The sequence below is a fragment of the Hylobates moloch genome, unplaced genomic scaffold (genome assembly GCF_009828535.3).
Source record: "Hylobates moloch isolate HMO894 unplaced genomic scaffold, HMol_V3 SCAFFOLD_15, whole genome shotgun sequence".
NCBI lineage: Eukaryota > Metazoa > Chordata > Mammalia > Primates > Hylobatidae > Hylobates > Hylobates moloch.
In genome coordinates this window covers 685,103-711,783 of record NW_026652290.1, presented here as the reverse complement: position 1 = coordinate 711,783, position 26,681 = coordinate 685,103, and the positions used below count along the sequence as shown (strand labels likewise).

Genomic DNA, 26,681 nt, shown 5'->3' with positions numbered 1-26,681 from the left:
CGAGTATCTGATGAAGAAGCGCTCGGTGACCATCGGCCGCAACTCGTCGCAGGGTTCGGTGGACGTGAGCATGGGCCACTCGAGCTTCATCTCCCGGCGCCACCTCGAGATCTTCACGCCCCCGGGCGGCGGCGGCGGCCATGGCGGGGCCGCTCCGGAGCTGCCGCCCGCGCAGCCCAGGCCCGACGCCGGCGGCGACTTCTACCTGCGCTGCCTGGGCAAGAACGGCGTATTCGTGGACGGCGTGTTCCAGAGGCGCGGGGCGCCGCCGCTGCAGCTGCCGCGCGTGTGAGTGGCCTCGGGGCGGGGCGGGCGGGGTCTGCGGCCTGCAGCGCCTGGCAGGACGGGACGGGACGCGCGCCCAGGCCCGGGACCACCCACGAGCGGGGGCCCGACTCCGTCCCACGGCCGGGACCACCAGCGGGACCCAGGCCCCGGCTGGATCCCAACCCTCGACAGCCCCTGGCCCCGACCCCTGTCCTCCCGGTCCCCCTCCTGGCAGGTGCAGCTCCCCCGTCTTTCCCCCTTCCTGGAGCCGGGGCTGCGGGCGGTTGCGCGCGCGGGTCAAGGTTTCTGGGTTCTGTGCGTGCAGGGAGTTCACATGTGCTGTTCCTAACCTGCAGCGAGGTCGCGCTGAACAGAAATGTTAAAACGGTGTGCGGTGGGAGGAACTGCCCCGAACTAAGATCTGTGTCTCTTAACCGATGAAGGGTTGTCTGTTGTTTTTTTTTGTTGTTGTGTTGTTTACTCGTTTTCAGTAGTGAGCTATTTCAAGAGTGCAGTGTTTTAAGCAGGAAGGACTCCTTTTTCCCTGCCGTGTTTTCAGTAGCCCAAATTGGAAAACTCTTCAAGCATGATGGATTTTCAATCTGTGCTCTGAACCTTAAAATTTAGGGAAAACTAGATACTTTTCACATAAGTTCTACAAAAAGACAGTTGATTAGGAATTATTATAAGGTCATGTAGAGTGTTAAGTCAGCCTCATAGGAAACTGTCTATCCTGCTACAAAACAATTTAGCTTGGTCCTGTGGTTTTATGAAGTTATCATTTACTCTGCTTGAAACACAAACTTGCTGTCTAGGAAATGCTAATTATTCCTCAGGGGCTCGCTTCTAGATCATTGCAAGTACAGCCTTTGTCCACACAAACTGGAATTTTTTGTTTTTTGTTTTTTGAGACGGAGTCTCACTCTGTCGCCCAGGCTGGAGTGCAGTGGCGCGATCTTGGCTCACTGCAATCTCTGCCCTCTGAGTTCAAGCGGTTCTCCTGCCTCAGCCTCCCCAGTAGCTGGGATTACAGGCGCCTGCCACCGCGCCTGGCTAATTTTTTGTATTTTTAATAGAGACGGGGTTTCACCATCTTGGCCAGGCTGGTATTGAACTCCTGACCTCGTGATCCACCCGCCTCGGCCTCCCAAAGTGCTGGGATTACAAGCGTGAGCCACCGTGCCCGGCCTACAAATTGAAATTTTTAACGCTTTCAGTTGTTGGAGATGCTGGTAAGAGCTGTTGCTTTTCTTCTTAACTTGCGTGTGCGCATGCGCTGTTCTGTTTCTTAGCATGGAAAGGTGCACCAGATATATTCCTTAAACTTTGGTAGTAGCTTTTTTTTTTTTTTTTTTTTTGAGACGGAGTCTCGCTCTTTCACCCAGGCTGGAGTGCAATGGCGCGATCTCGGCTCACTGCAGGCTCCGCCCCCCGGGGTTCACGCCATTCTCCTGCCTCAACCTCCCTTGTAGCTGGGACTACAGGCGCCTGCCACCTCGCCCGGCTAATTTTTTGTATTTTTAGTAGAGACGGGGTTTCACCGTGTTAGCCAGGATGGTCTCGATCTCCTGACCTTGTGATCCGCCCGCCTCGGCCTCCCAAAGTGCTGGGATTACAGGCGTGAGCCACCGCGCCCGGCCGGTAGTAGCATTTTAAAGAATGTTATTTTCAGGCCGTGCGCAGTGGCTCAACGCCTGCAATCCCAGCACTTTGGGAAAAGGCCGAGACGGGCGGATCACGAGGTCAGGGGTCGAGACCGTTCTGGCTAACACGGTGAAACCCCGTTTCTACTTAAAATACACAAAAAAATTAGCCGGGCGTGGTGGCGGGCGCCTGTAGTACAGCTACTCGGGAGGCTGAGGCAGGAGAATGTGAACCCTGGAGGTGGAGCTTGCAGCCAGCCGAGATCGCGCCACTGCTCTCCAGCCTGGGGGACAGAGGAAGACTCCGTCTCAAAAAAAAAAAAAAAAAAAAAAAATTTTCAAATGAAAATGCTGTTTATGTGTGTTTTATACTGTAGACGGTATGAAATTAATGGGAGGGTCCTAATGGCTACCCTTTAATCTGACTTTTTTTTTACAAAATACTGTGTCACAACAAAGGAAGTTATGCGTCTCCTGTGGGGATCTTGAGTTTTTGTTTGTTTGTTTTTGCTTTTGAGAATCTTGTACACACTGAGCCCCCACCCAACCACACTGGGCTCGAGGCTCCCCAGCCACTGTGGAAACAGTACTTGGATCCACATCTTAGTCCAATTATTAAAATACAGCAGACAAGGGCAGGATCATAGTCCTCATCTTTCTCTCTTCCCCCACATTAATACATTATTTAGTATTTCAATGAAATGAGCCAAATTTTAAACCTACACTACTTACGTACTCTTGCAAATTTTCTGATAATTTTTAATATAAATTCAAAACAAATTCATTTCAAAGTCTCTGTTGCCTGGAATGTAGTGGTATGATGACAGCTTGCTGCAGCCTCAGACTCCTGGGCACAAGCGATCCTCCTGCCCCAGCGCTCAGGAGTTTGAAGTTGCTGTGAGCTATGATTGCACCACTGCATTCCAGGCTAGGATTACAGGGGTGAGCTATGATCTCACCACTCCTCCCACACACCTGGCCAAGATTTTGAGTTTTTTGGAATTTTTTTTTTTTTTTTCTGAGACGGAGTCTTGCTCTGTCCCGCAGGCTGGAGTGCAGTGGCAGAATCTCGGCTCACTGCAAGCTATGCTTCCCGGGTTCACACCATTCTCCTGCCTCAGCCTCCGGAGTAGCTGGGACTACAGGCGCCCGCCACTACGCCCAGCTAATTTTTTTTGTATTTTTAGTAGAGATGGGGTTTCGCCATGCTAGCCAGGATGGTCTGGATCTCCTGACCTCATGATCTGCCCGCCTCAGCCTCCCAAAGTGCTGGGATTACAGGCATGAGCCATCGCGTCTGGCCCGATTTTGAGTTTTTAAAGAAAATTCTCCTCACCATTCAGGCGGAACCATTTGTATTGAACTGAATTCTGCACATGCTAACATGATAAACATGGAGATAAGTTGACCTTTCAGTGAGGGCCGGAATTCAGACCTTATTTTTTTGAGACCGAGTCTCGCTCTGTCGCCAGGCTGGAGTACAATGGCGCGATCTTGGCTTGCTGCAGCCGCCGCCTCCCTGGTTCAAGCAATTCTTGTGCCTCAGCCTCCCGAGTAGCTGGGATTACAGGCACACGCCACTACACCCAGTTAATTTTTGTGTTTTTAGTAGAAATGGGGTTTTACCATGTTGGCCAGGATGGTCTTGATCTCCTGACCTCATGATCCACCCGCCTCGGCCTCCCAAAGTGCTGGGATTACAGCTGTGAGCCACTGCGCCCGGCCGAATGCAGATCTTTTGAACAGTAGGAATGAGTCTTGCAGTAGAGATGAGTAAGAAGGGCAGTGAGATGGAGGCTGGGCCTCCCACTTGTGCTCAGGGAAGAGTCTTGTGGCCACCGAGGCGAACATGTATCCTGGACTTCTCATGGGCCTGGGAATCTCTACTGGTACTGAGTACACAAGGGGATGAGTGGCTTTTTTCACAGAAGGGAGTTTAGCATTTGTACAGTGTAAATTAAATTATTAACCTAGAGGATATTTCAGCACTTCTTTTTTTGTAAGGTATCATTTCCAAATTTTTGGTGTAGGGCAGTAACACAGGTTAATGGAATAAATCATAAAGAATTGGTACCAGTGAAATGCAGATAAATTGTTTAAAATCTTTTTTTTTTTTTTTTAGACAGAGTTTTTTGCTCTTGTTGCCCAGGCTGGAGTGCAATGGTATGATCTCGGCTCACTGCAACCTCTGCCTCCGGGCTCAAGCGATTCTCCTGCTTCAGCCTCCTGAGTACCTGGGATTACAGGTGTGCACCACACCACCACACCCAGTTAATTTTGTATTTTTAGTAGACAGGGTTAATCCATGTTGGTCAGGCTGGTCTTGAACTCCTGACCTCAGGTCATCTGCTCGCCTCCACCTCCCAAAGTGCTGGGATTACAGGTGTGAGCCACCACACCTGGCCCTAAAATCCTTTTTTCTGAATTTAAGCTCAATGTTCAGGTTGATGATACAAGTTATTTTTAAGTTTAAAAATCAAAGTAAATGTATAAGCTTAAAAGCACACGTAACTTAGAGTAATTATGTAAAGGCCAAAATATTATTACGAGTCTCACTCTGTCGCCCAGGCTGGAGTACAGTGGCGTGATCTTGGCTCACTGCAACCTTGGCCTCTTGGATTCAAGCCATTCTCCTGCCTCAGCCTCCCGAGTAGCTGGAATTACAGGAGCCCACCACCACGCCTGGCTTTGTGTTTTTTGTAGCAACAGGGTTTCACCATGTTGGCCAGGCTGGTCTCAAACTCCTGGGCTCAGGTGAAACATCCCACCTCCGCTTCCCAAAGTGTTGGGATTACAGGCGTGAGCCACTGCGCCCGTCCTAAGGCTGAAATATTATTAATGCTTATTTCAGATTTGTCTACTAAATTCAACATCACTGTGGAGTTAGAAAATAATGTAACAACCCGTCGTTGGTCTCTTATTTGAACCACAATGATTTTATTCCAATTCCAACTTCAAAATGAATTTGTTTTGAATTTATATTAAAAATTATCAGAAAATTTGCAAGAGTACGTAAGTAGTGTAGGTTTAAAATTTGGCTCATTTCATTGAAATACTAAATAATGTATTAATGTGGGGGAAGAGAGAAAGATGAGGACTATGATCCTGCCCTTGTCTGCTGTATTTTAATCATTGGACTAAGATGTGGATCCAAGTACTGTTTCCACAGTGGCTGGGGAGCCTCGAGCCCAGTGTGGTTGGGTGGGGGCTCAGTGTGTACAAGATTCTCAAGGTGTGTGGTTTTCTGGAAAACAAATGGCTTCTTCAAGTCCTTGATTTTTGGATACGCAGGATGCAGGGCTGTGTGTAAAGAAAGGCAGCGTTCTCCTCTCTCAGAGCCTCTGACTGACTGGAGGCACAGGTGTTCCTGGGAGCCTGGAGGGTAGGCTCCACGGGGGTGTCTGGGCCCCACCTGGCAGGGCTCTTGGAGGTGAGCCAGTGGAGGTTGCCTCCCACGTGTGGCTGGCCCTGTAGCCTGGCTCTGGCGAACCTGCAATTCAGGCTGGAAGAGACTTTGGGGCAGATTTTGGAGCAGCTGGAGCGTGAGGTCTGCCTGGGTCTGGTGGGGAGTGTTTTTACTTTGCCAGTGATAGACTGAAATGCCCTATTTGAGGACAAGGTGTTTTTTTTTTTTTTAAATCGGTCTTGCTCTGTCGCCCAGGCTGGGGTGCAGTGGCACAATCTTGGCTCACTGCAACTTCCGCCTCCCGGGTTCAAGTGATTATCCTGGCTCAGCCTCCCGAGTAGCTGGGATTACAGATGCTCGCCACCACGCCCAGCTGATTTTTGTATTTGTATTTTATTTATTTATCTATTTTTTGAGACGGAATCTCGCTTTGTTGCCCAGGCAGGAGTGCAGTGGCGCAATCTCAGCTCACTGCAGCCTCCGCCTCCTGGGTTCAAGCAATTCTTTTGTCTCAGCCTCCCAAGTAGCTGGGACTACAGGTACGTGCCACTATGCCTGGCTAATTTTTTTGTGTTTTTAGTAGAAACGGGGTTTCCCCATGTTGGCCAGGCTGGTCAGAACTCCTGACCTCGGGTCATCTGCCCGCCTCGGCCTCCCAAAGTGCTGAGATTACAGGCGTGAGCTACTGCGCCTGGTCGAGGACAAGGTTCTTATTTGTCCAAGGGCCTGGTCTGGAGCCTGTGATTAGTAAAGTGCTTTTTAGGAAGATCAATTGGACAGGACAGTTTGGGTTTGTTGGTGCTATTTTTGTTGCCATGGTAACAAACTAAGTATAATTTATGAATAAAAATAGGCAACTCTTTAACAGTTGTTTATACTTTGAAAATGTCAAATGAATTTGACACATTCTGATCAGTAAGATCCCAGAATATCTAATAGTCAAATATAAATAGAACAGGTTGAATTTACTATTGCCTACAACTATTTAATGTGCTAAACTAAAACTCTGTTTTTTTAGAAAAGTGACCCCTGTGCTATGCCAAATGAACTCTTATCAGTTCTACCTAGTGGTAATTCCACACTTTCTTTCTTATGTGTCATGAATCCCACACTTTCTTTCATATCTGGCATGAATTCCACACTTACTTTCTTATGTGGCATGAATTCCATATTTTCTTATGTGGCATGATTTCCATACTTTCTTTCTTATGTAGCATGAATCCCACTCTCTTTCTTTCTTTCTTTCTTTCTTTCTTTCTTTCTTTCTTTCTCTCTCTCTCTCTCTCTCTTTCTTTCTTTCTTTCTTTCTTTCTTTCTTTCTTTCTTTCTTTCTCTCTCTCTCTCTCTCTCTTTCTTTGTTTCTTTCTTTCTTTCTTTCTTTCCAGATGGAGTCTTGCTCCTTCACCCAGGCTGGAGTGCAGTGGTGCAATCTAAGCTCACTGCAAGCTCCGCCTCCTGGATTCACGCACATTCTCCTGCCTCAGCCTCCCGAGTAGCTGGGACCATAGGCGCCCGCCACTGTGCCCGGCTAATTTTTTTTTTTTTTTGTATTTTTAGTAGAGATAGGGTTTCACCTGATTGGGTCTCGATCTCTTGACCTCGTGATCCGCCCACTTCGGCCTCCCCAAAGTGCTGAGATGACAGGCGTGAGCCACCGCGCCCGGCCCACACTTTCTTATGTGGCAGATTGTGTTTGGTAATGTCACATTTGAAGACTTGCTCATTAAATCAGAGACACTATCTTCCAAGGTGAAGACTGGAGAGAGGTGAGCCGACAGTCAGTGGCTTCTGGAGCTTTCCAGGTGGAGACTCCAATAAATGAATTGAGGGAACTCACAGTGATTCTGTCCTACTCAGAATGTGGATGGGCAGTACTGAGCTTCCCGGAGAATCCCAGTACCAGAAAGAATAAGTAAGAAGGAGGGGTCCTGGGAAGGAGATGGCCGAGGGACATGGCTTGGCAATCAGGAAGTCTTGGGCAGCCTTTGAGAGAGCTGTCGTCTCCAGGATAAGGAAGGAGGCTGGACACAGGGCTGGAGAGTAAGGAGGGAGTGGAGGTAGAAGGAGTGCATGTAAAGTGGGGGCCTTGTAAGGAGAGCAGAGGAGATTAGGGTTAGGAAGAGCGGAAACCTCATCACTAAGGTGAAGTGGCTGAAGGAACCACCAAGAATTGGGAGTTGAGGCCGGGCGCGGTGGCTCACACCTGTGATCCCAGCACTTTGGGAGGCCGAGGCGGGCGGATCATGAGGTCAGGAGATTGAGACTATCCTGGTTAACACGGTGGAACCTCATCTCTACTAAAAATACAAAAAATTAGCCGGGCGTGGTGGCGGGCACCTGTAGTCCCAGCTACTCGGGAGGCTGAGGCAGGAGAATGGCGTGAACCCAGGAGGTGGAGCTTGCAGTGAGCTGAGATCGCACCACTGCACTCCAGCCTGGGTGACAGAGCGAGACTCCGTCTCAAAAAAAAAAAAAAAGAAAGAAACGCAGTTGAGGCATGGTCAGCTCTTTGGCCGAGTAGACAGCAGACGATGTGTGAAGGAGGACAGCTCCCAGTGGAAAAGAAAACAAGATTGTCTTGTTTGAAGAGCTGAGCAGAGCGGGTCAGAACGGAGCTACTAGGAAAGTCTGGTGTGTTTCCGTATTGAAGGGCTGCAAGGATGGCTGAAATGCCTTGGTTTTGCGACCTGAAACTCCTGACAAGCTTGTAAGTGGAGCTGAGCCTGGGACACAGGAGTTGGCATGTGTTGGCATAAATAAAGGGAGGTTCGTAGCAGAGGGCAAATGCCACTTTGCACTTTGAAAAGTGTTCAGTGTACAAATCAGTTTCCTTTAATAACTACTGTGTATTTAAGCTCTGCCTCCTGGGTTCAAGCGATTCTCCTGCCTCAGCCTCCCGAGGAGCTGGGATTACAGGCGTGCACCACCAAGCCGGCTAATTTTTGTATTTTTAGTAGAGATAGCTTTTAAAGAAATTTTGGCTGGACCCGGTGGCTCTTGCCTGTAATCCCAGCACTTTGGGAAGCCAAGACAGGCGGATCACCTGAGGTCAGGAGTTCGAGATCAGCCTGGCCAATATGGTGAAACTCCGACCCTACTAAAAATACAAAAATTAACTGGGCATGGTGGTGGGTGCCTGTAATCCCAGCAACTCAGGAGGCTGAGGCAGGATAATCACTTGAACCCACAGGGTGAAGGTTGTGGTGAGCCGAGATGGTGCCACTGTACTCCAGCCTGGGTGACATAGCAAGACTCTGTCTCAAAACCCAAAATATTCATTTGGCAAATTGAGATACATTGTTATCACTGATTTGTAGACACAGAACACAGTGCAGCTATTTTAGCATAATTGTTACTTTAAGTTAAAAACCCAGTAACCAACTTACTTCTGCCTCACCTAGTGTTTAGTACTTCTTCCAGTGGCAAAACTCTGTGTTCTTTTTATTTTATTATTTAGAGTCTCACTCTGTCACCCAGGCTGGAGTACAGTGGCGCCATCATAGCTCACTGCAGCCTTGAACTCCTGGACTCAAGTGATCCTCCCACCTCAGTCTCCCGTGTAGCTGAGAGTACAGGCCTGCATGGCCATTCAGGGCTAATTTATTTTTTTTGGACCTGGGGTCTCGCTGTGTTGCCCAGGCCGGTCGCAAATTCCTGTCCTCAAGCGGTCCCCCCACCTCAGTCTGCCAAAGTGCTGGGATTACAGGCGCGAGCCGTCCCACCTGGCCTATACGTGTTTTCAGGTGCTGATCATTTATTAATAGTGAAGTGATCGTAGTCAGGCGTGGATCCCCGTTTACTGGCCGGTCCCATTTAGACCTGCGGTTGCAGAAGTACAGCACAGCTCCAGGCATGATTGGTGGAAATATTCCAGGAGATGAGGCTGTTATAGTAACAGCAGATTTTTCCATTGTGAAAATGTAACTATTCTTGCTTTGTTGAAGAGAAAGGTTTTTTTGGAAAATGAAGAAAAGAGGGTTTCTAAATTAAGGAAGCTTTTAATGAAAGCAGTTGGCATTTGGGTAGTATTCTTATCTGTTTAACATTTTTGTGGTGCTCTTGTTTTCTTTCATGTTTGGTTTTTGGAGCAATTTATAATATCTGAAATAATGACAGTCATAGTAAATCAACCTCCACACTTTTTCATGAGGAATTTTTGAATTTGCTGCTAAAATGCAGTACAGGAGGGCATGTTTAAGGCACACATTACCATCTCTACAATGTGAAGCGGGCCTTGAGCGTGGAACAAGGTGTTACAGCTGCACCTAGGAAGTGGTGGCAGGGAGACCGGGAAGTACCTCGTGGCAGAGCCACAGCCCCTGCGGTGCTGCTTTCCTCGTGCCGGTCAGCTTAGATTACACGTTGGCCTTCAAACGTCTCTGCTGATTTGTCAGGAACAGAGAAGGTGCTCTGCTGAGAATTCCATAGATTTCTAGACAGTATTTGGTTTTTGCTGCAGTTTGTCATTTGAGATGGAATGCTTGTGTTCTTTGTCCTGTGAAGGGCATTGGAGTACGACACCAGGGTGAGTCTGCCTCCTTCCCCTCCCTGGGACGTATGACAGTGTCTGGAGACTCATTTGGTTGGCATAGACTGGGAGGACTGGTGCTACTGGCATCTAGTGGACAGAGGCCAGGGATGCTGCTAAAAAATCTTACAATGCACAGGACAGAGGAGGGGAGAGCCGCCTGTTGCATAGCAACCTAGCAGTTGATAATATAATAAAAGTTGATTATGACTCTTGGTCCTATTGGTGGTAAGTTTCGATAATTTTTTTTACAGATGATTCCTGCTTAAAACCTTTATGCTACCAAAGCATCTGTTCAAATTATACTTGAAAGCGCTTTTTTTTTTTTTTTTTTTTTTTGAGACAGGGTCTTGCTCTGTTGCCCAGGCCGAAGTGCAGTGGTGCGATCTCGGCTCACTGCAGTGTCCACCTCCCGGGTTCAGGCGATTCTCCTGCCTCAGCCTCCTGAGTAGCTAGAATTACAGGCACGTGCCACCACGCCAGCCAATTTTTGTATTTTTAGTAGACAGGGTTTCACCATGTTGGCCAGAGATAAACATTTGACCGAACTCCTGACCTCAGGTGATCTGCTAGCCTCGGCCTCCCAAAGTGCTGGGATTACAGGTGTGAGCCATGGCGCCCCACCTGAAAGTGCCTTTTCTAAAACAGAGCCTGGGGGTTGCGACTCATTGCAGAGTCACTAGATAACTCCTCCCTTTGCAGCTTTGAAAGGCCACTCTCGGAATGCAGTTCTGTCTTGCTGTCCCTGGTTGTAAGAAGATCCAACTAGGTCCCTCAAGGCGGTAGTAGCCTAACATTGTTACGTTTGTAATGTCTTCTCTTAGTCGTATTTGTTGACTTAATTAGGCTAATACAGATATTCTGAGAACTAGGAATACCTTAGTTACATTGATACAGATATTCTGAGAACGTTTATCTTTAGTGGGGAAAAAAGACAATGAGCTGGCCCGGCGCAGTGGCTCAAGCCTGTAATCCCAGCACTTTGGGAGGCTGAGGTGGGCGGATCACGAGGTCAGGAGATCGAGACCATCTTGGCTAACACGGTGAAACCCCGTCTCTACTAAAAATACAAAAAAAAAAATTAGCCGGGCGTGTTGGCGGGCGCCTGTAGTCCCAGCTACTCGGGAGGCTGAGGCAGGAGAATGGCGTGAACCCGGGAGGCGGAGCTTGCAGTGAGCCGAGAGCGCGCCACTGCACTCCAGCCTGGGCGACAGAGTGAGACTCCATCTCAAAAAAAAAAAAAAAAGACAATGAGCTGTAGCTGAGTTGTTCCAGTTTTTTGTGTTCCTGGTTCCACTGGAAAATGAACTGATGATGTGACGTCAGTGTTAGCACAGCCACTCTGGGAAAGACGGCTCTCAAGGTGCTGTTTTTAATGGTGTTTAGTCATTAATAATTGGCAGTAAGAAAACTCATCTTTTGACTTTTATTTGAACAGATGGAATATAGAAAACCTGAAATAGGCCGGGCACGTTGGGTCACGCCTGTCTTCGCAGCACTTCGGGTGGCCGAGGCAGGCGAATCTCCTGAGGTCGGGAGTTTGAGACCAGCCTGACCAACATGGAGAAACCTCGTGTCTACTAAAAATACAAAATTAGCTGGGTGTAGTGGCGCGTGCCTGCAATCCCAGCTACTCGGGAGGCTAAGGCAGGAGAATCACTTGAACCCAGGAGGCAGAGGTTGCGGTGAGTTGAGATGGCACTGTTGCACTCCAGCCTGGGCAACAGGAGCGAAACTCCATCTCAAAAAAAAGAGAAAACCCGAAATAAGGAAATTTAAAACTACCGTTGTGTTTTTTTGTTTGTTTTTTTTTTGAGACAGAGTCTCGCTCTGTCACCCAGGCTGGAGTGCAGTAGCGCCATCTGAGCTCACTGCAACCTCCTCCTCCTGGGTTCAAGCAGTTCTTCTGCCTCAGTCTCCCAAGTAGCTGAGATTACAGGCGCCCACCACCAAGCCCTGCTAATTTTTGTATTTTTAGTAGAAACGGGGTTTCACCATGTGGGCCAGGCTGGTCTCAAACTCCTGACTGCAAGTGATTCCCCTGTCTTGGCCTCCCAAAGTGTTGGGATCACAGGCGTGAGCCACTGCACCTGGTCTACTGTTGTGTTTTCAAAGTGGCTTTTTTGGTCTTGTATTTTTCAGAATACAATAGCATTTTGAGTGTATAGAGAATGTTTTAAAAATTCAGTGTTTTTGCCATTTCTGAGCTGTTGGAGGATGTTAGGATAATGAACATCATTTTTATAGCCATTTGAGCTGGGTGGAAGATGTGGTTTAAATATAAACTCTCTGTTCTGGGTCCTCCTTGAGACCTGTTCCCACTTTGCCAAGATTCCCCCTGGACTTGTCCACACGTAATTAAACAACTCAAATCCTGTACACTTGAGTGAACTGCATGTAAGTGTTCTGTGGGCTGGGCTGGTTCATCTTTACGTCGTACACTTCCTGGAGTTGTAGCCTTTGACCCCTGGGTGACCTCCTCCAGGAATTCTGAGTATTTGATAGGACTCAAATGTTTATTGCTGAATTGGTTGGATGTAGGCTTCTGAGTTTGGATTGGGTGAATACTGTACCATAGGAAACCATGTGAAACAGTTATAAATGTAAGTCAGATTAAATTCACTTGTGATTCCACAGTTGCTCCCACTTTTTTTTTGTTTTTGTTGATGGTAGACTCCCCAAAGTGACTTTTTTGGCCTTGTACAGTCATGCATCAGTTAACGGTGGAAATCATTCTGAGAAATGCATTGTTAGGTGATTTCATTGTTGTGCGAACATCATAGAGCGTACTTGTACAAACCTAGATGACACAGCCTGCTACACACCCAGGCTGTGTGTATATCCTGTTGCTCCTACAGCCACATGCTGCACAAACTTAAGCAACATGTGACTGTACTGAATGCCGTAACATGGTGTTTGTGTATCTAAACATTAAAGCATAGAAAAGGCACAGTAAAAATAAGGTACAAAAGATAAAGGCACAGCTCTCTAGGGCACTTAGTGTCAGCAGAGCTTGCAGGACTGGGTGAGTCAGTGAGTAAATGGTGAGTGAATGTGAAGGCCTAGGACGTGACTGTACCCCACTGTCAACTTCATAAACACTCAACATTTAGGCTATACTTTATCTGAGAAGGAGTTTCGCTCTTGTCTCCCACGCTGCAGTGCAATGGCGTGATCTCGGCTCTCCGCAACCTCTGCCTCCCAGGTTCAAGCAGTTCTCCTGCCTCAGCTTCCCGAGTAGCTGGGATTACAGGCCCACGCCGCCACGCCCGGCTAATTATTTTATTTTAGTAGAGATGAGGTTTCACCATGTTGTCCAGGCTGGTGTCGAACTCCTGAGCTCAGGCAAACGACCGCCTTGGCCCCCCTAAGTGCTGGGATTATAGGCGTGAGCCACTGTGCCCGGCTTATTTATTTTTTTGAGATGGAGTTTCGCTCTTGTCGCCTAGGCTGCAGTGCAATGGCGCGATCTCGCCTCACTGCAACCTCCACCTCCTGGGTTCAAGTAATTCTCCTGCCTCAGCTTTCCGAGTAGCTGGGATTACCAGCAACTGAGACCACGCCCAACTAATTTTTGCATTTTTAGTAGATACGGGGTTTCACCATGTTGGCCAGGCTGGTCTTGAACTCCTGACCTCAGGTAATCCGTCCACCTTGGCCTCCCAAAGTGCTAAAATTACAGGTGTGAGCCACTGCACCTGGCCTAAATGTATTTAAAGAGTTTTCTAGTCAGGTAAAAGAAAAAAATTTTAAATAATTTATTAGCCTTAACATACTATAACTATTTTTACTTTATAAACTAATACTTAGTTTAAAACACGCATTGTACAGACATACAAAATATTTTTTGTTGTGTTTTTCTGAGACTGTGTCTCACTGTGTGGCCCAAGCTGGAGTGCAGTGGTGTGATTGCGGCTCACTGCAACCTCTGCCTCCTGGGTTCAAGTGATTCTCCTGCTTCAGCCTCCTGAGTAGCCACGTTGCCTGGCTAATTTTTGTATTTTTAGTAGAGATGGGGTTTTGCCATGTTGACCAGGCTGGTCTCGAACTCCTGACCTCAGGTGATCCGCCTGCTTTGGCCTCCCAAAGGGCTGGGATTACAGGTGTGAGCCACCGTGCCTGACCACAAAAATATTTTTATATTCTTACTTGATAAGCTTTTTTCTGTTTGTAAAATTATTATTTTTTTCTTCTTAAACTTTTTTTTGTTTAAAAACTAAGACTGAAACATACACTAGCCTAGCCCAACATAGGGTCAGGACCAGCAGTATCACTGTCTTCTACCTCCACATCTTGTCCCACTCCAAAGTTCTTAGGGGCAGTAACGTGCCTGGAGCTGTCACCTCCGGTGATAATAATGCCTTCTTCTGGATACTTCCTGAAGGACCTACCTGGGGCTATTGTATAGTTAACTTTTTAAAAATAAGTAGAAGCAGTATACTCTAAATTAACAATAAAAAGTATAGGGCTGCTGGGCATTGTGGCTCACGCCTGTAATCCCAGCACTTTGGGAGGCTGAGGCGGGTGGATCACCTGAGGTCAGGAGTTTGAGACCAGTCTGGCCAACATGGTGAAACCCTGTCTCTACTAAAAATGCAAAAAGTTAGCCAGGCATGGCAGCACACGCTGTAATCCCAGCTACTCGGGAGGCTGAGGCAGGAGAATTGCTTGAACCCGGGAGGCAGAGGTTGTAGTGAGCCGAGACCATGCCACTGCGCTCCAGCCTGGGTGACGGAGTGAGACTGTGTCTCAAAAAAAAAAAAGTATAGTGCAGTAAATACATAACCAGTAACATTTATTGTTATCAAGTATTGCATATTGTACGTGATTGTATGTGCTGTACTTTCATACAGCTGTTCGCGTAGTAGGTTCGTTGACACCAGCATCACCCCAGACTCATGAGTAATTCATTGCACTATGACATCACGACGGTGAGGAATAGGAATTTTTCAGCTCCATCATAATCTTAACGGGACCCTCATATATGCGGCCCATCATTGACTTGAAACTACATGAATTTTGTTAGCCGGGCATGGTGGCGCGCAGCTGTAGGTTAGCTGGGCTTGGTGGTGTGCAGCTGTAGGTTAGCCGGGCCTGGCGCAGCTGTAGGTTAGCTGGGCGTGGTGGCGCGCAGCTGTAGTCCCAGCTACTCGGGATACTGAGGTTGGAGGATCACTTGCGCCCAAGAGGTGGAGGCTACAGGGAGCCGAGATCACACCAGTGCACTCCAGCCCAGGCAACAGAAGGGGAGATCCTGTCTCAGGTGGATAGGTGGATAAGATAGCCGGGCATGGTGACACACACTTGTAGTCCCAACTGAGTAAGACCCTGTCTCAAAAAAAAAAAAAAAAGAAAAAAGAAAAAGAAAAATAGCCAGATGTTGTGGCGAGGGCCTCTAGTCCTAGCTACGTGGGAGGCTGAGGTGGGAGGATCACTTGACCCTCGGAGGTTGAGGCTGCTGTGAACTGTGATTGCACTATTGCACTCGACTCTGGGCAACAGAGCAAAACCTCGTCTCGAAAAAAAAAGAAAAGATGGCTGATATGTAGAGGGGTAACCTGTGGAAGCCTGGCTGCACATGGACAAAATTTCTTGTAATTGAATAAAAACGTTGTAATAATGAGTGTCAGGGCACATGACTTGTCGCACTGCTTGGTAATTGTTGCGGCTCTAATACAGGAACAAGTCAGACCAGGAAGTTGGTGGCTGGTTGTTCCTGTGTCTTTGCACCGGGTGCTGCTTTCTGCTTCTCCTGCAGAGCATGTGCACACACCTGGCTCTTGGGTCTGCATGCCTCGGGCTAGAGGAGGGGCCAGGCTCCTTCTTGCTGAGAACTTTAGCAGAGCTCTGGAGGAGACCCTCCTGGGATTGCGCTACTGGAGCACACCCTTATCGCAAATGAGATGGTCTCTAGCTCTCATCCTTCTCACCACACACTTCAGCCCATCCAGATTTGACTTTAGTGACTGGGTGGCTCAGCATTCACTCCTGTTCCTGTCTTCTCTTACAGATGGTAAGGAACTCGTTGAAACATGTCCCCAAAAGTAATATTTTATTTTCCATGGATCTTTTATATTGTTCTCTCTTAAAAGTTGTTTTTCAGGCTATGCATTTTCTTGTTGACACAAATCTACCTGTTAATTATTGAGTGCTGAAAAACACATTTTTCTGAGGCAGGTTCTTGCTCTGTTGCCCAGCTGGAGTGCAGTGGCACCATCTTGGCTCACTGCAACCTCCACCTCCCAGATTTAAGCGATTCTCCTGCTTCAGCCTTGGGAGTAGCTGGGATTACAGGCGCCTGCCACCACACCTGGCTGATTTTTTATTTTTTGTACAGATGGGGTTTCCACATGTTGGTTAGGCTGGTCTCAAACTGCTGACCTCAGCTTATCCACCTGCCTCAGCCTCCTAAAGTGCTGGGATTACAGGCGTGAGCCACCGTGCCCGGCCTTGGCCTTCATGATTTCTGATGAGAAGTCAGCTGTTAACAGTTATCCAGTCGCTTCTCTCTTGCTGCTGTCAAGATTCTCTATTTTTTGTCTTTTGGCTTTACAACACTTTGATTAAAATATGTTTCATTTTGCATCCTGTGAGTTTATCCTACTTGGAGTTTGTTGAGCTTCTTGGATTTGTAAAATTCTTGTCTTTCATTAAACTCGGAAAGGTTTTGGCCATTATTTTTTCAGACATTCTTTTTTTGTTTGTTTTTGTTTGTTTTTTTTGTTGTTTGTTTGTTTTTTTTTTGAGACGGAGTCTCGCTCTGTCGCCCAGGCTGGAGTGCAGTGGCGCAATCTCGGCTCACTGCAAGCTCCGCCTCCCGGGTTCACACCATTCTCCTGCCTCAGCCTCTCTGAGTAGCTGGGACTACAGGCGCCCGCCACCACGCCCGGCTAATTTTTTTTGTATTTTTAGTAGAGATGGGGTTTCACCGTGGTCTCGATCTCCTGAGCTCGTGATCCGCCCGCCTCGGCCTCCCAAAGTGCTGGGATTAGAAGCGTGAGCCACCACACCCGGCCTCAGACATTCTTTCTGCCCGTTTCAAACTCCCATACTGTGTGTGCTGGTTGGTGAGCTGACATTTCACAGGTCCTTTAGGCTCTGCTGGTCTTCTTTGTTCTTTCTCCTTTCTGAGGAGACTTGCTGGAGCAGAATCTCAATCTTCCCATCTTCAAGTTTCCTGATTCGTTCTTGTGCCTGCTCAGATGTGCTATTGAACTGCTAGCATGAGCTTTTCATGTTTGTCATTGTACCTTTAAAAGCTCCAGGATTTCTGTTTTATTCCTTTTTATACTTTCTGTCTCTGTCGATAGTCCTGTTTGGTTCACACACATGTTGTTTTCCTTATTTCTTTTAGTTGTGTTTTTGTTGTTTTTTTGAGACGGAGTTTTACTTTTGTTGCCCAGGCTGGAGTGCAGTGGCACGATCTGGGCTCACAGAAACCTCTGCTGGTTCAACCGATTCTCCTGCCTCAGCCTCCCGAGTAGCTGGGATTACAGGCATGCGCCACCATGCCCAGGTAATTTTGTATTTTTAGTGGAGACGGGGTTTCTCCATGTTGGTCAGGCCGGCTTCAAACTCCCAATCTCAGATGATCCTCCCGTCTCAGCCTCCCAAAGTGCTGGGATTATAGGTGTGAACCACCGTGCCTGGCATTTTTTTGTATTTTTAGTAGAGATGGGGTTTCACCGTGCTGGCCAGGCTGGTCTCAAACTCCTAACCTCAGGTCATCTGCCCATCTCGGCCTCCCCAAGTGCTGGGATTACAGGCGTGAGCTACGGTGCCCGGCCTGTGTTTTTATTTAAGTTTTTGAGCATATTTAAGGCAGTTGTTTCAAAGTCTTTGTCTAGTAAATCCAGCGTCTGGCCCTCCCCAGAATAGTTTCTGTCAATTTTTATTTCTTTGACTGAGTCATACTTTCCAGTTTCTTTGTGTGCCTTGTGATTTTTATTGTTGCAAACTGGACCTGTAATGATTATAACGCAGTAGCTCTGGAAATCAGATTCTTCTCCTTTCCTTGGGTTTGGTGGGGTTTTTTGCTTGCCGAAGGCTATAGGGACCCTTTTATTTAATGACTTTCCCAAGCTATTATTATTGCAGAAGATCTTCCTTCGTTATGTAGTCACTGAAGTCCTTGTTCCTCAGCTTGTGTTTAGTTGGTGTTGTGACAAAGATTTCCTTGAATGTCAGGAACTCTTCCAGTCTTTGCGAACTGGCTCTGTGCCTGGGCCCTCCTTGAACTCTTGATCGGCTTGCCCTTGGCCTAGGGACCAGCCCAGAGTGAAAGCAAGCTCGAGGCCTGAGGAGATCTTCGCAGAGTGGGCATTTTGCCCTGGGCATCTGTGTAGCTTTCTGAATTTTCCAGCACACACTGAGGCCTCTGAATGTCCTGATTTCCCAGAAACACACCCAGGTTTTCGCCTTAGGCAGTCTGTTGTATGTTGGGACTGTAATCTTTTGCCCCAGGCATCTGACACTTAAATGGGTTTGAAATGTTTTTGAGCTTTTTTTGGCCTTGGATCTGACTTAGGCAAAACAGAAGGTCAGTCAAACTCCAGACAGGTTAGAACAGACACACACAATAAATTTTGAATGAGGTCTTCAGCAGCTTCTGGTAGGCACTTAAGGTTAGAAAACATTGTTTAGGAAAAGAATAGAATATAAAGCTTAGCGGCTGGTTGTAGAAGGTTCTTGCTGCTGGATCCACTCAGCTACTGGGCAGTTGGTGGGGGCCGGCCTCCGGCTGACCAGTGAGTGGGATGCTGGGCTGGAGCTGCTGCTCTGATGTGAGGGAAGTTATTCCCGGGACATTCAGATGCTTGCTGACTGAATTGGTATATGATGTTTATAGTCTTTCTTAAATGATTAAAGTTTACTTTAAAATATTATTAAATTTAAAGATATTGTGAAATAATACTTCTTGTAGAACATTTAGACCGTAAAAGTGGATGTGAAAAATTATCCATTGCCAGGCAGGCACGGTGGCTCACGCCTGAAATCCCAGCACTTTGGGAGGCCGAGGCGGGCGGATCATGAGGTCAGGAGTTCGAGACCAGCCTGGCCAGCATGGTGACACCCCATCTCTACTAAAAATACACAAAATTAACTGGGCATGGTGGTGTGTGCCTGTAATCAGCTATTTGGGAGGCTTAGGCAGGAGAATTGCCTGAACCTAGGAAGTGGAAGTTGCAGTGAGCTGAGGTCACACCACTGCACTCCGGCCTGGGTGACAAGAGTGAGAGAGTGAGACTCCGTCTCAAAAAAAAAAAAAAAAAAAGGCCGGGCACACAGTGGCTTATGCCTGTTTGCCAACACTTTGGGAGGCCAAGGCAGGCAGGTCACGAGGTCAAGAGGTTGAGACCATCCTGGCCAACATGGTGAAACCCCATCTCTACTGAAAATAAAAAAATTAGCCGAGCGTGGTGGCACACACCTGTAATCCCAGCTACTCTGGAGGCTGAGGCAGGAGAACTGCTTGAACCTGGGAGGTGGAGGTTGTAGTGAGCTGAGATGGCACCACTGCACTCCAGCCTGGCGATGGAGACTCTGTCTCAAAAAAAAAAAAAAAAATTATCCGTGGCTGGGCGCGGTGGCTCTCGCCTGTAATGCCAGCACTTCTGGAGGCTGAGGCAGGCGGATTACTTGAGGTCAGGAGTTTGAGACTAGCTTGGCTAACATGGTGAAACCCTGTCTCTACAAAAATACAAAAATTAGCTGGGCATGATGGTCGGTGCCTGTAATCCCAGCTACTTGGGAGGCTGAGACAGGAGAATCATTTGAACCCAGGAGGCAGAGGTTGCAGTGAGCCGAGATTGTGCCATTGCACTCCAGCCTGGGCAGCTGAGCAAGACTCCATCTGAAAAAAGAAAAAAAAGACATAGGCCGGGTGGGAGGTGGGAGGATTGCTGGAGGCCAGGAGTTTGAGACCAGCCTGGCCAACATGGTGAGACCCCTGTCTCTACAAAAAATTTAAAAATTAGGTGTGGTCGTGCATTCCTCCAGTCCTAGCCACTTGGGGAGGCTAAGATGGGAGGATCACTTGAGCCCAGGAAGTTGAGGCTGTGGTGAGCCATGCTCGTGCTGTTGCGCTCCAACCTGGGTGACAGACCAAGATCCTGTCTCCAATTAAAACAACATTAAGTTCATTTTGTCAAAGGAAAAATTACCGTCCTCGCAGTTGCCCTCGTTGTTGCAGACAGAAGAACGCCCTTGTCCTCTGCTGGTGGACACAGTCCCCACAGGAGCCGCATGGCGTTTTTCTGTGTATCATGTATGGTGTAGAAGAGCAAAATGCTCTGCACCGTGTTTTATAGGGAGTGAAAAAGAACCCCACCAAATTTAGGATGCATCTTTCCAGCCGGGCCCTTCCTCAAGCCCCTCACTGTCACCTCTGGCCCCAGGGCAGGCCTGGGGCTCACCCTTGGACAACACGGAGGCCCAGCCCAGGGAAGGGACTTGTACCCCACACCATACCCACAGCTCACAGCCACTCAGCCCAGTATGGGTTGCCCCGGCCAGATCTCCTTCCAAAGCAGTTAGAAGAATAATGATGAAGAGTCCTTCGGAATTTTGATTCTTCCTCTTCTGGTTTATCTTCTGCTGGAAAGAGAAAACACTTTTGGAATGTTTAAGACAGAGGTGATGGGATTTCTTTTTGAGGTAGAAAGTGTGGGAGGGAGAAATAGAAAAGTATTGAAGCTTTTAAAACTGTAAGGTGGCCGGGTGTGGTGGCTCAGGCCTGCAGTCTCAGCACTTTGGGAAGCTGATGCAGGAGGATCAGTTGAGGACAGGAGTTCGAGACCAGCCTGGACAACATAGATGGACTCTGTCTCTACAAAAAAATGAAACAATTAGCTCTGTGTAGTGGCACATGCCTGTGATTCCAGCTACTTTGGAGGCTGAGGTGGGAGGATTGCTTGAACCCAGGAGGCGAAGGCTGTAGTGAGCCATGATCATGCCACTGCACTCACTGCACTCCAGTCTGGGTAACAGAGTGAGACCTTGTTTCTAAAATATATATAAATTAAAAAATATATGTAAATGGGCCGGGCGTGGTGGCTTAGGCCTGTAATCTCAACACTTTGGGAGGCTGAGGTGACTGGATCACCTGAGGTCAGGAGTTCGAGACCAGGCTGGCCAACGTGGTGAAACCCTGTCTCCGTTAAAAATACAAAAAATTGCCGGGCGCGGTGGCTCACGCTTGTAATCCCAGCACTTTGGGAGGCTGAGGCGGGCGGATCACGAGGTCAGGAGATCGAGACCACGGTGAAACCCCGTCTCTACTAAAAATACAAAAAATTAGCCGGGCGTGGTGGCGGGCGCCTGTAGTCCCAGCTACTCGGAGAGGCTGAGGCAGGAGAATGGCGTGAACCCGGGAGGCGGAGCTTGCAGTGAGCCGAGATCATGCCACCGCACTCCAGCCTGGGTGACAGAGCGAGACTCTGTCTCAAAAAAAAAAAAAAAAAAATACAAAAAATTAGCTGGGCATGGTGGCAGGCACCTGTAATCCCAGCTACTCAAGAGGCAGAGGCAGGAGAATCTCTTAAACCTGGGAGGTGGAGGTTGCAGTGAGCTGGGATCATGCCACTGCACTACAGCCTGGGTGGCACAGCGAGACTCCATCTCAAAATATATATATATATATAGATAATTGAAAGAGCTTGTTGGACGCGGTGGCTAACGCCTGTAATCTCAGCACTTTGGGAGGCTGAGGCAGGCGGATCACCTGAGGTCGGGAGTTAAAGACCAGCCTGGCCAATATGGTGAAACCCTGTCTACTAAAAATACAAAAATTAGCCGAGTGTGGTGGCGGATGCCTGTAATCCCGGCTACTTGGGAGGCTGAGGCAGGATAATTGCTTGAACCTGGGAGGCGGAGGTTGTGGTGAGCCGAGATCGTGCCATCGCAGTCCAGCCTGGGCAACAAGAGCGAAACTCTGTCTCAAAAAAAGAAAAAAGAAAAGAAAAAGAGTTACCTTTCAGAATGGGCTCAACCGCTTGAATGATTTGGAGAATTGGCAGTAAGGATTTTGGTGTTAATGACTTTAACTTCCCTATCTTATGTCCATTCTTCCTACACGATTGTTGTTTGTGGGTATGCGTCCTTCTGCACGTAATCTGAAGCCTTTCCAGTGATCCCATGTCTATGCCCCCTTTCCCCAGTGTAGCCATCCCACTGGCCTGGATGCGTGGGGGTGGTTTGTCTACTCATGCCCCTGTCTTTTCTCCTGGAGTTGGCACACTCTAGTCCAGCACCCACCCTCGGGCGTAACCCTTTCCTTCCTCCCACACGCCTGCTCACCGGATGCTGCTCTGCAGCTGCCTCTCCTGTAAGACCAGCCGTGAAGGTTCCTGCTCAGATCCTTTCCCTTTGTCTGTCTCTTAGTGCCATCTAGGGAGGGAGCAAATAGTTATCAAGTTAGCACTTTATTCTGTCTTGAATTCTCTAGTTGTTTTATGCCCACTAGCAAGGTTGACAGCTGAGGTCCCATATCAGTAAGTGAGCATTTATTATTATTTTTTTTCCCAGTGCATCACACCTGGGCTTGTTGAACAGAAAAGCCTTTTTATGTGTTAATACTGTGTTGGCTTGAAATGGAGTGGCACCTTCAGGGGCTGACAGTGGCATAGCTTGGAGTGTGATCTTTCTCAGATAGAGGGGTCCACAGTGGGTGTGTGTGGTGTGTGGCTGCTTCTTCATTGTCCTTGGAGTAGGCCCTCCCAGCGTTGGAGGGTGTTTGAGACCAAGCACATTCCTGTGTGGGCAGCTCCGTCTTCTCTGGTTCTGCCGTTGGATTCACTTTTTAGCGTAGGTGTCAGTGGACCAACCTCAGGGGCGTGCAGGGACAGGGATAAAGGGTGTGTTATAAGCACAAGTAGGCCTGAAATAGACAGGTTTTTGGAGTTAGAATTTTAAAATAGTTGTAGATTCTAAATAACTAATGATTTACAGTTTTTTTTGTTGTTGTTTTTTGTTTTTTGGTTTTTTTTAAGACAGAGTCGTGCCATATCGCCCAGGCTGGAGTGCAGTGGTGCGATCTTGGCTCACTGCAACCTCCATCTCCCGGATTCAAGTGATTCTCGTGCCTCAGCCTCCCAAGTAGCTGGGATTACAGGCACCTGCCATCACGCCCGGCTAATTTTTGTATTTTTAGTAGAGACGGGGTTTAACCATGTTGGCCAAGGCTGGTCTCGAACTCCTGACCTCCTGCCTCAGCCTCCCAAAGTGCTGGGATTACAGGTGTGAGTCACCACGCCTGGCCAAATTTTTAAATGTATTAACTTGTATCTGTGTATTACAAATTGATACTTGTGTGACAATCAGATATGACACTCAAAGGAAAATGGATACATGTTTTTTTCATACTTAACACACTATGAACTGCACTGTACCTGTTTCAAGAGGTAGGAAGGGTGATTTTTTTTTTAAATAGATGGAGTCTTTGTTGCCCAGGCTGGAGTGCAGTGGTGCGATCATGGCTCACTGCTGCCTCGAACTTCTGAGCTCGAGGGATCCTCTACCTCAGCCTCCTGAGTAGTAGGGACTAGAGGCACAAATCACTGCATCCAGCTAATTAAATTTTTTTTTTTTTTTTTGAGATGGAGTCTCAGTCGGTTGCCCAGGCTGGAGTGCAGTGACACAATCTCAGCTCACTGCAACCTCCACCTTCCCGGTTCAAGTGAGTCTCTTGCCTCAGCCACCCTAGTAGCTGGGATTACAGGCGTGCACAACCACACCTGGCTATGTTTGTATTTTTTGGTAGAAACAGGGTTTCACCACGTTGGCCAGTCTGGTCTTGAACTCCTGGCCTCAAGTGATCCACTTGCCTCGGCCTCCCTCCACGAATTTTCTTTTTCTTATTTCTTTTTTTTTGAGACAGTTTTGTTCTTGTTGCCCAGGCTGGAGTGCAGTGGTGCGACGTCATCTCACCGCAACCTCCGCCTCCTGGGTTGAGGCAATTCTGCCTCAGCCTCCTGAGTAGCTGGGATTACAGGTGCGCACCACCAGGCCCAGCTAATTCTTTCTGTATTGTTAGTAGAGATGGGATTTCACCATGTTGGCCAGGCTGGTCTCAAACTCCTGAACTCAGGTGATCCACCCATCTCTGGCCTCCCAAAGTGCTGGGATTACAGGCGTGAGCCACCATGCCTGTCCCCAATTTTTTTTTTATTTTATTTTATACAGACAGGGTCTCACCGTCCTGCTCAGGTTGGTGTAGTACTCCTGGGCTCAAGCAATCTTCCTGCCTCAGCCTCCCAACCTTGAATTACTGGGATTACAGGTGTGAGCTGCCACACCGGGCAGAAGGGCAGTGTTGCTGTTGATACGGGAAACAGCAAAGGACCCTGCTGGCAGGAGAGGACAGGTGCGGAGTGCGGCCAGAGCAGTATTACCAAGGACTTGGTCAGCTTTAAAAGTGGTCTCTGGGTCGGGTGCGGTGGCTCATGCCCAGTACTTTGGGAGACTGAGGCAGGAGGATCAGTTGAGGACAGGAGTTCGAGGCCAGTCTAAGGAACGTAGTAGGACCTTGTCTGTACACAAAGTAAAAAAAATTAGCTGGGCGTGGTGGCGCACACCTGTAGTCCCAGGTACTCAGGAGGCTGATGTGGGAGAATTGCTTGAGCCCAGGAGGTTGAGGCTGCAGCGAGCGGTGATTGCAGAGTGAAATCCTGCATAAATGAGTAAACGAATGAATGGTCTCTGGTACTTAACAGGTTATTTACCTGGAAAGGAAAAGTAGAATAAGTTAAACTTCTTGAGTGCTGTTGCCAGAGTGGCCAGTGGGTCCCCAGCAGAGGACATTTCTCACGTGGGGGTTTCGTTTGATACTGTGATTTTTGTCTTATAACTGTTTTCTAAATCCACTTCACAACTATTTGTAAATGCTTAGTAAATAAAACCGGGCGTGCTATCAGAATAATATTTTGAGATACCTTTTTTATTTTGTTTTGTTGTTTTAGAGATAGGGTCTTGCTCTGGTACCCAGGCTGGAAGTGCCAGTGGTGCAGTCATAGCTCACTGCAGCCTGGAACTCCCGGGCTCATGTTATCCGGGGATGCCGTAGGTGAGAACTTCTGGCATCTAAATGAAGGCGTCTTTTAAGGGGCAGACTGATCGCTCAGTGCTTTGTGAGCACCTGCTATGGGGGTGCCACACCCAGGAGCTAAGCAGAGGCCCACACAGCTGCCCACTTGGAGCCCAGAGCTTTTGCCTCTTCTGGCAGCTTCTCTTTGCTTGTTTGACTAGTTCTGGGCTCTGCTCTGAGAATGGTCATGAGCAACTGGAGCAGTAGGAAGGCCGTGATAGGGAAGAGTCTTTCTTTTATTTTTATTTTTTAGTGAGACAGGGTCTTACTAGAGTGCAGTGGCGTGATCATGGCTCACTGCAGCCTTGAACTCCTGGCCTCAAGTGATCCTCCTGCTGCAGCCTCCTAAGTAGCTGGGACCACACGCCACCGTGCTTAGCTTTTTTTTTTTTTTTTTGAGACGGAGTCTTGCTCTGTTGCCCAGGCTGGAGTGCAGTGGCGCAATTTTGGCTCATTGCAAGCTCCACCTCCCGGGTTCATGCCATTCTCCTGCCTCAGCCTCCCGTGTAGCTGAGACTACGGGTGCCCGCCACCACGCCCAGCTAATTTTTTGTATTTTTAGTAGAGACGGGGTTTCATGGTGTTAGCCAGGATGGTCTTGATCTCCTGACCTTGTGATCTGCCCACTTCTGCCTCCCAAAGTGCTGGGATTACAGGCCTGAGCCACTGCTCCTGGCCAAGCTTTTTTTTTTTTTTTGCTAGAAGTGAGGTCTCACTATGTTGCACAAGCTGGTCTTGAACTCCTGGGCTCAGTCGATCCTTCCACTTCGGCTTTCCAAAGTGCTGGGATTATAGGCGTGAGCCACTGTGCCCGGCCAAGCTTTTACTTTGAAAATTCTTTGGCTTTTACATTTTATGCCATGTGCATTTATCATCTATTAGTGACAACAACAAAAATACTAATTGATCATCTTCTCTAGACAGTAAATGGATTTATTCTTTTTTTTATGTAAGCCACCTAATTTTCCCCTTAAATTAGGATATTTGTGGAGAAAGTCCTAGGGAAATGGCACTGTGCTGGTACACACACACACACACACACACACACACACACACCACCCAAAACCATGGGCCTGGAGATGCTTTGGAATCAGAGCAGACTGGATTTTACAGCAGTAGCACAGCGTGTGTACTGGGTATGATTCTTACTCCCAGGACTGTGTCATCCAACATGTGAGCATTTCTGTTGCTGAACTCATGAATATTCTCACTAAGTGGCTAATTGAAGGGTATAATTAGCTCTTTCTCAGTTTAGGTCAGAATTGGCTGCCAGATGATTTCAGGTCAGATTTTTTGGAGCTTTTTGCTTTTTGGAATTGTGGAAAAGGGATTGTGGACCTTTATGGGGCATAGAGCTACTCCAGGCAAGTCGCTGTGGGAGGGGTGTGCAGAGTTAACTTCTAGCAGGTGGCCGTCCTCAGTGGTGGCTTCCGTTCAGCTCTGCGTCTGTGGTCCTACTGTCTGTTCTCCTTTCCTCTTGGGAGCCAGTGCTGCCCACCCAGGTCCCGGGGGCGCACCCTCTCCATGGTGTGGTCTGCTGCTCTGCATTTACAGAGATGGAAAAAAAATAATTAAAAAAAAAAAGAATTGTTGATCTGCCCCGTCTGTCCTACCTGAGCGTTTCTCAGATCTGTCACCTGCTCTTCCTTCTTCCCCATCGCTGTTGACCTAGTGGTTTCTCACTTGGACTTCTGGAGTGGTTTCTTAGTTGGTCTCCATTACTCTCCACTTGTAAAAGTATCATCGAGACACAGA

The 26,681-nt window shown here is 48.0% G+C and overlaps 1 protein-coding gene across 1 annotated transcript in view; it reads left to right on the top strand.

Annotated features, from left to right (window-relative positions):
- Positions 1-6: 6 nt before the first annotated feature.
- The window catches only part of FOXK2 (forkhead box K2), an 82,839-nt gene continuing 56,164 nt past the window's right edge, over positions 7-26,681 (top strand). Inside the window, exon 1 of the mRNA XM_032178865.1 lies at positions 7-288. Coding sequence (XP_032034756.1) covers positions 11-288 — 278 coding nt within the window. The 5' untranslated portion in view covers positions 7-10. The remainder of the gene's footprint in view (positions 289-26,681) is intronic.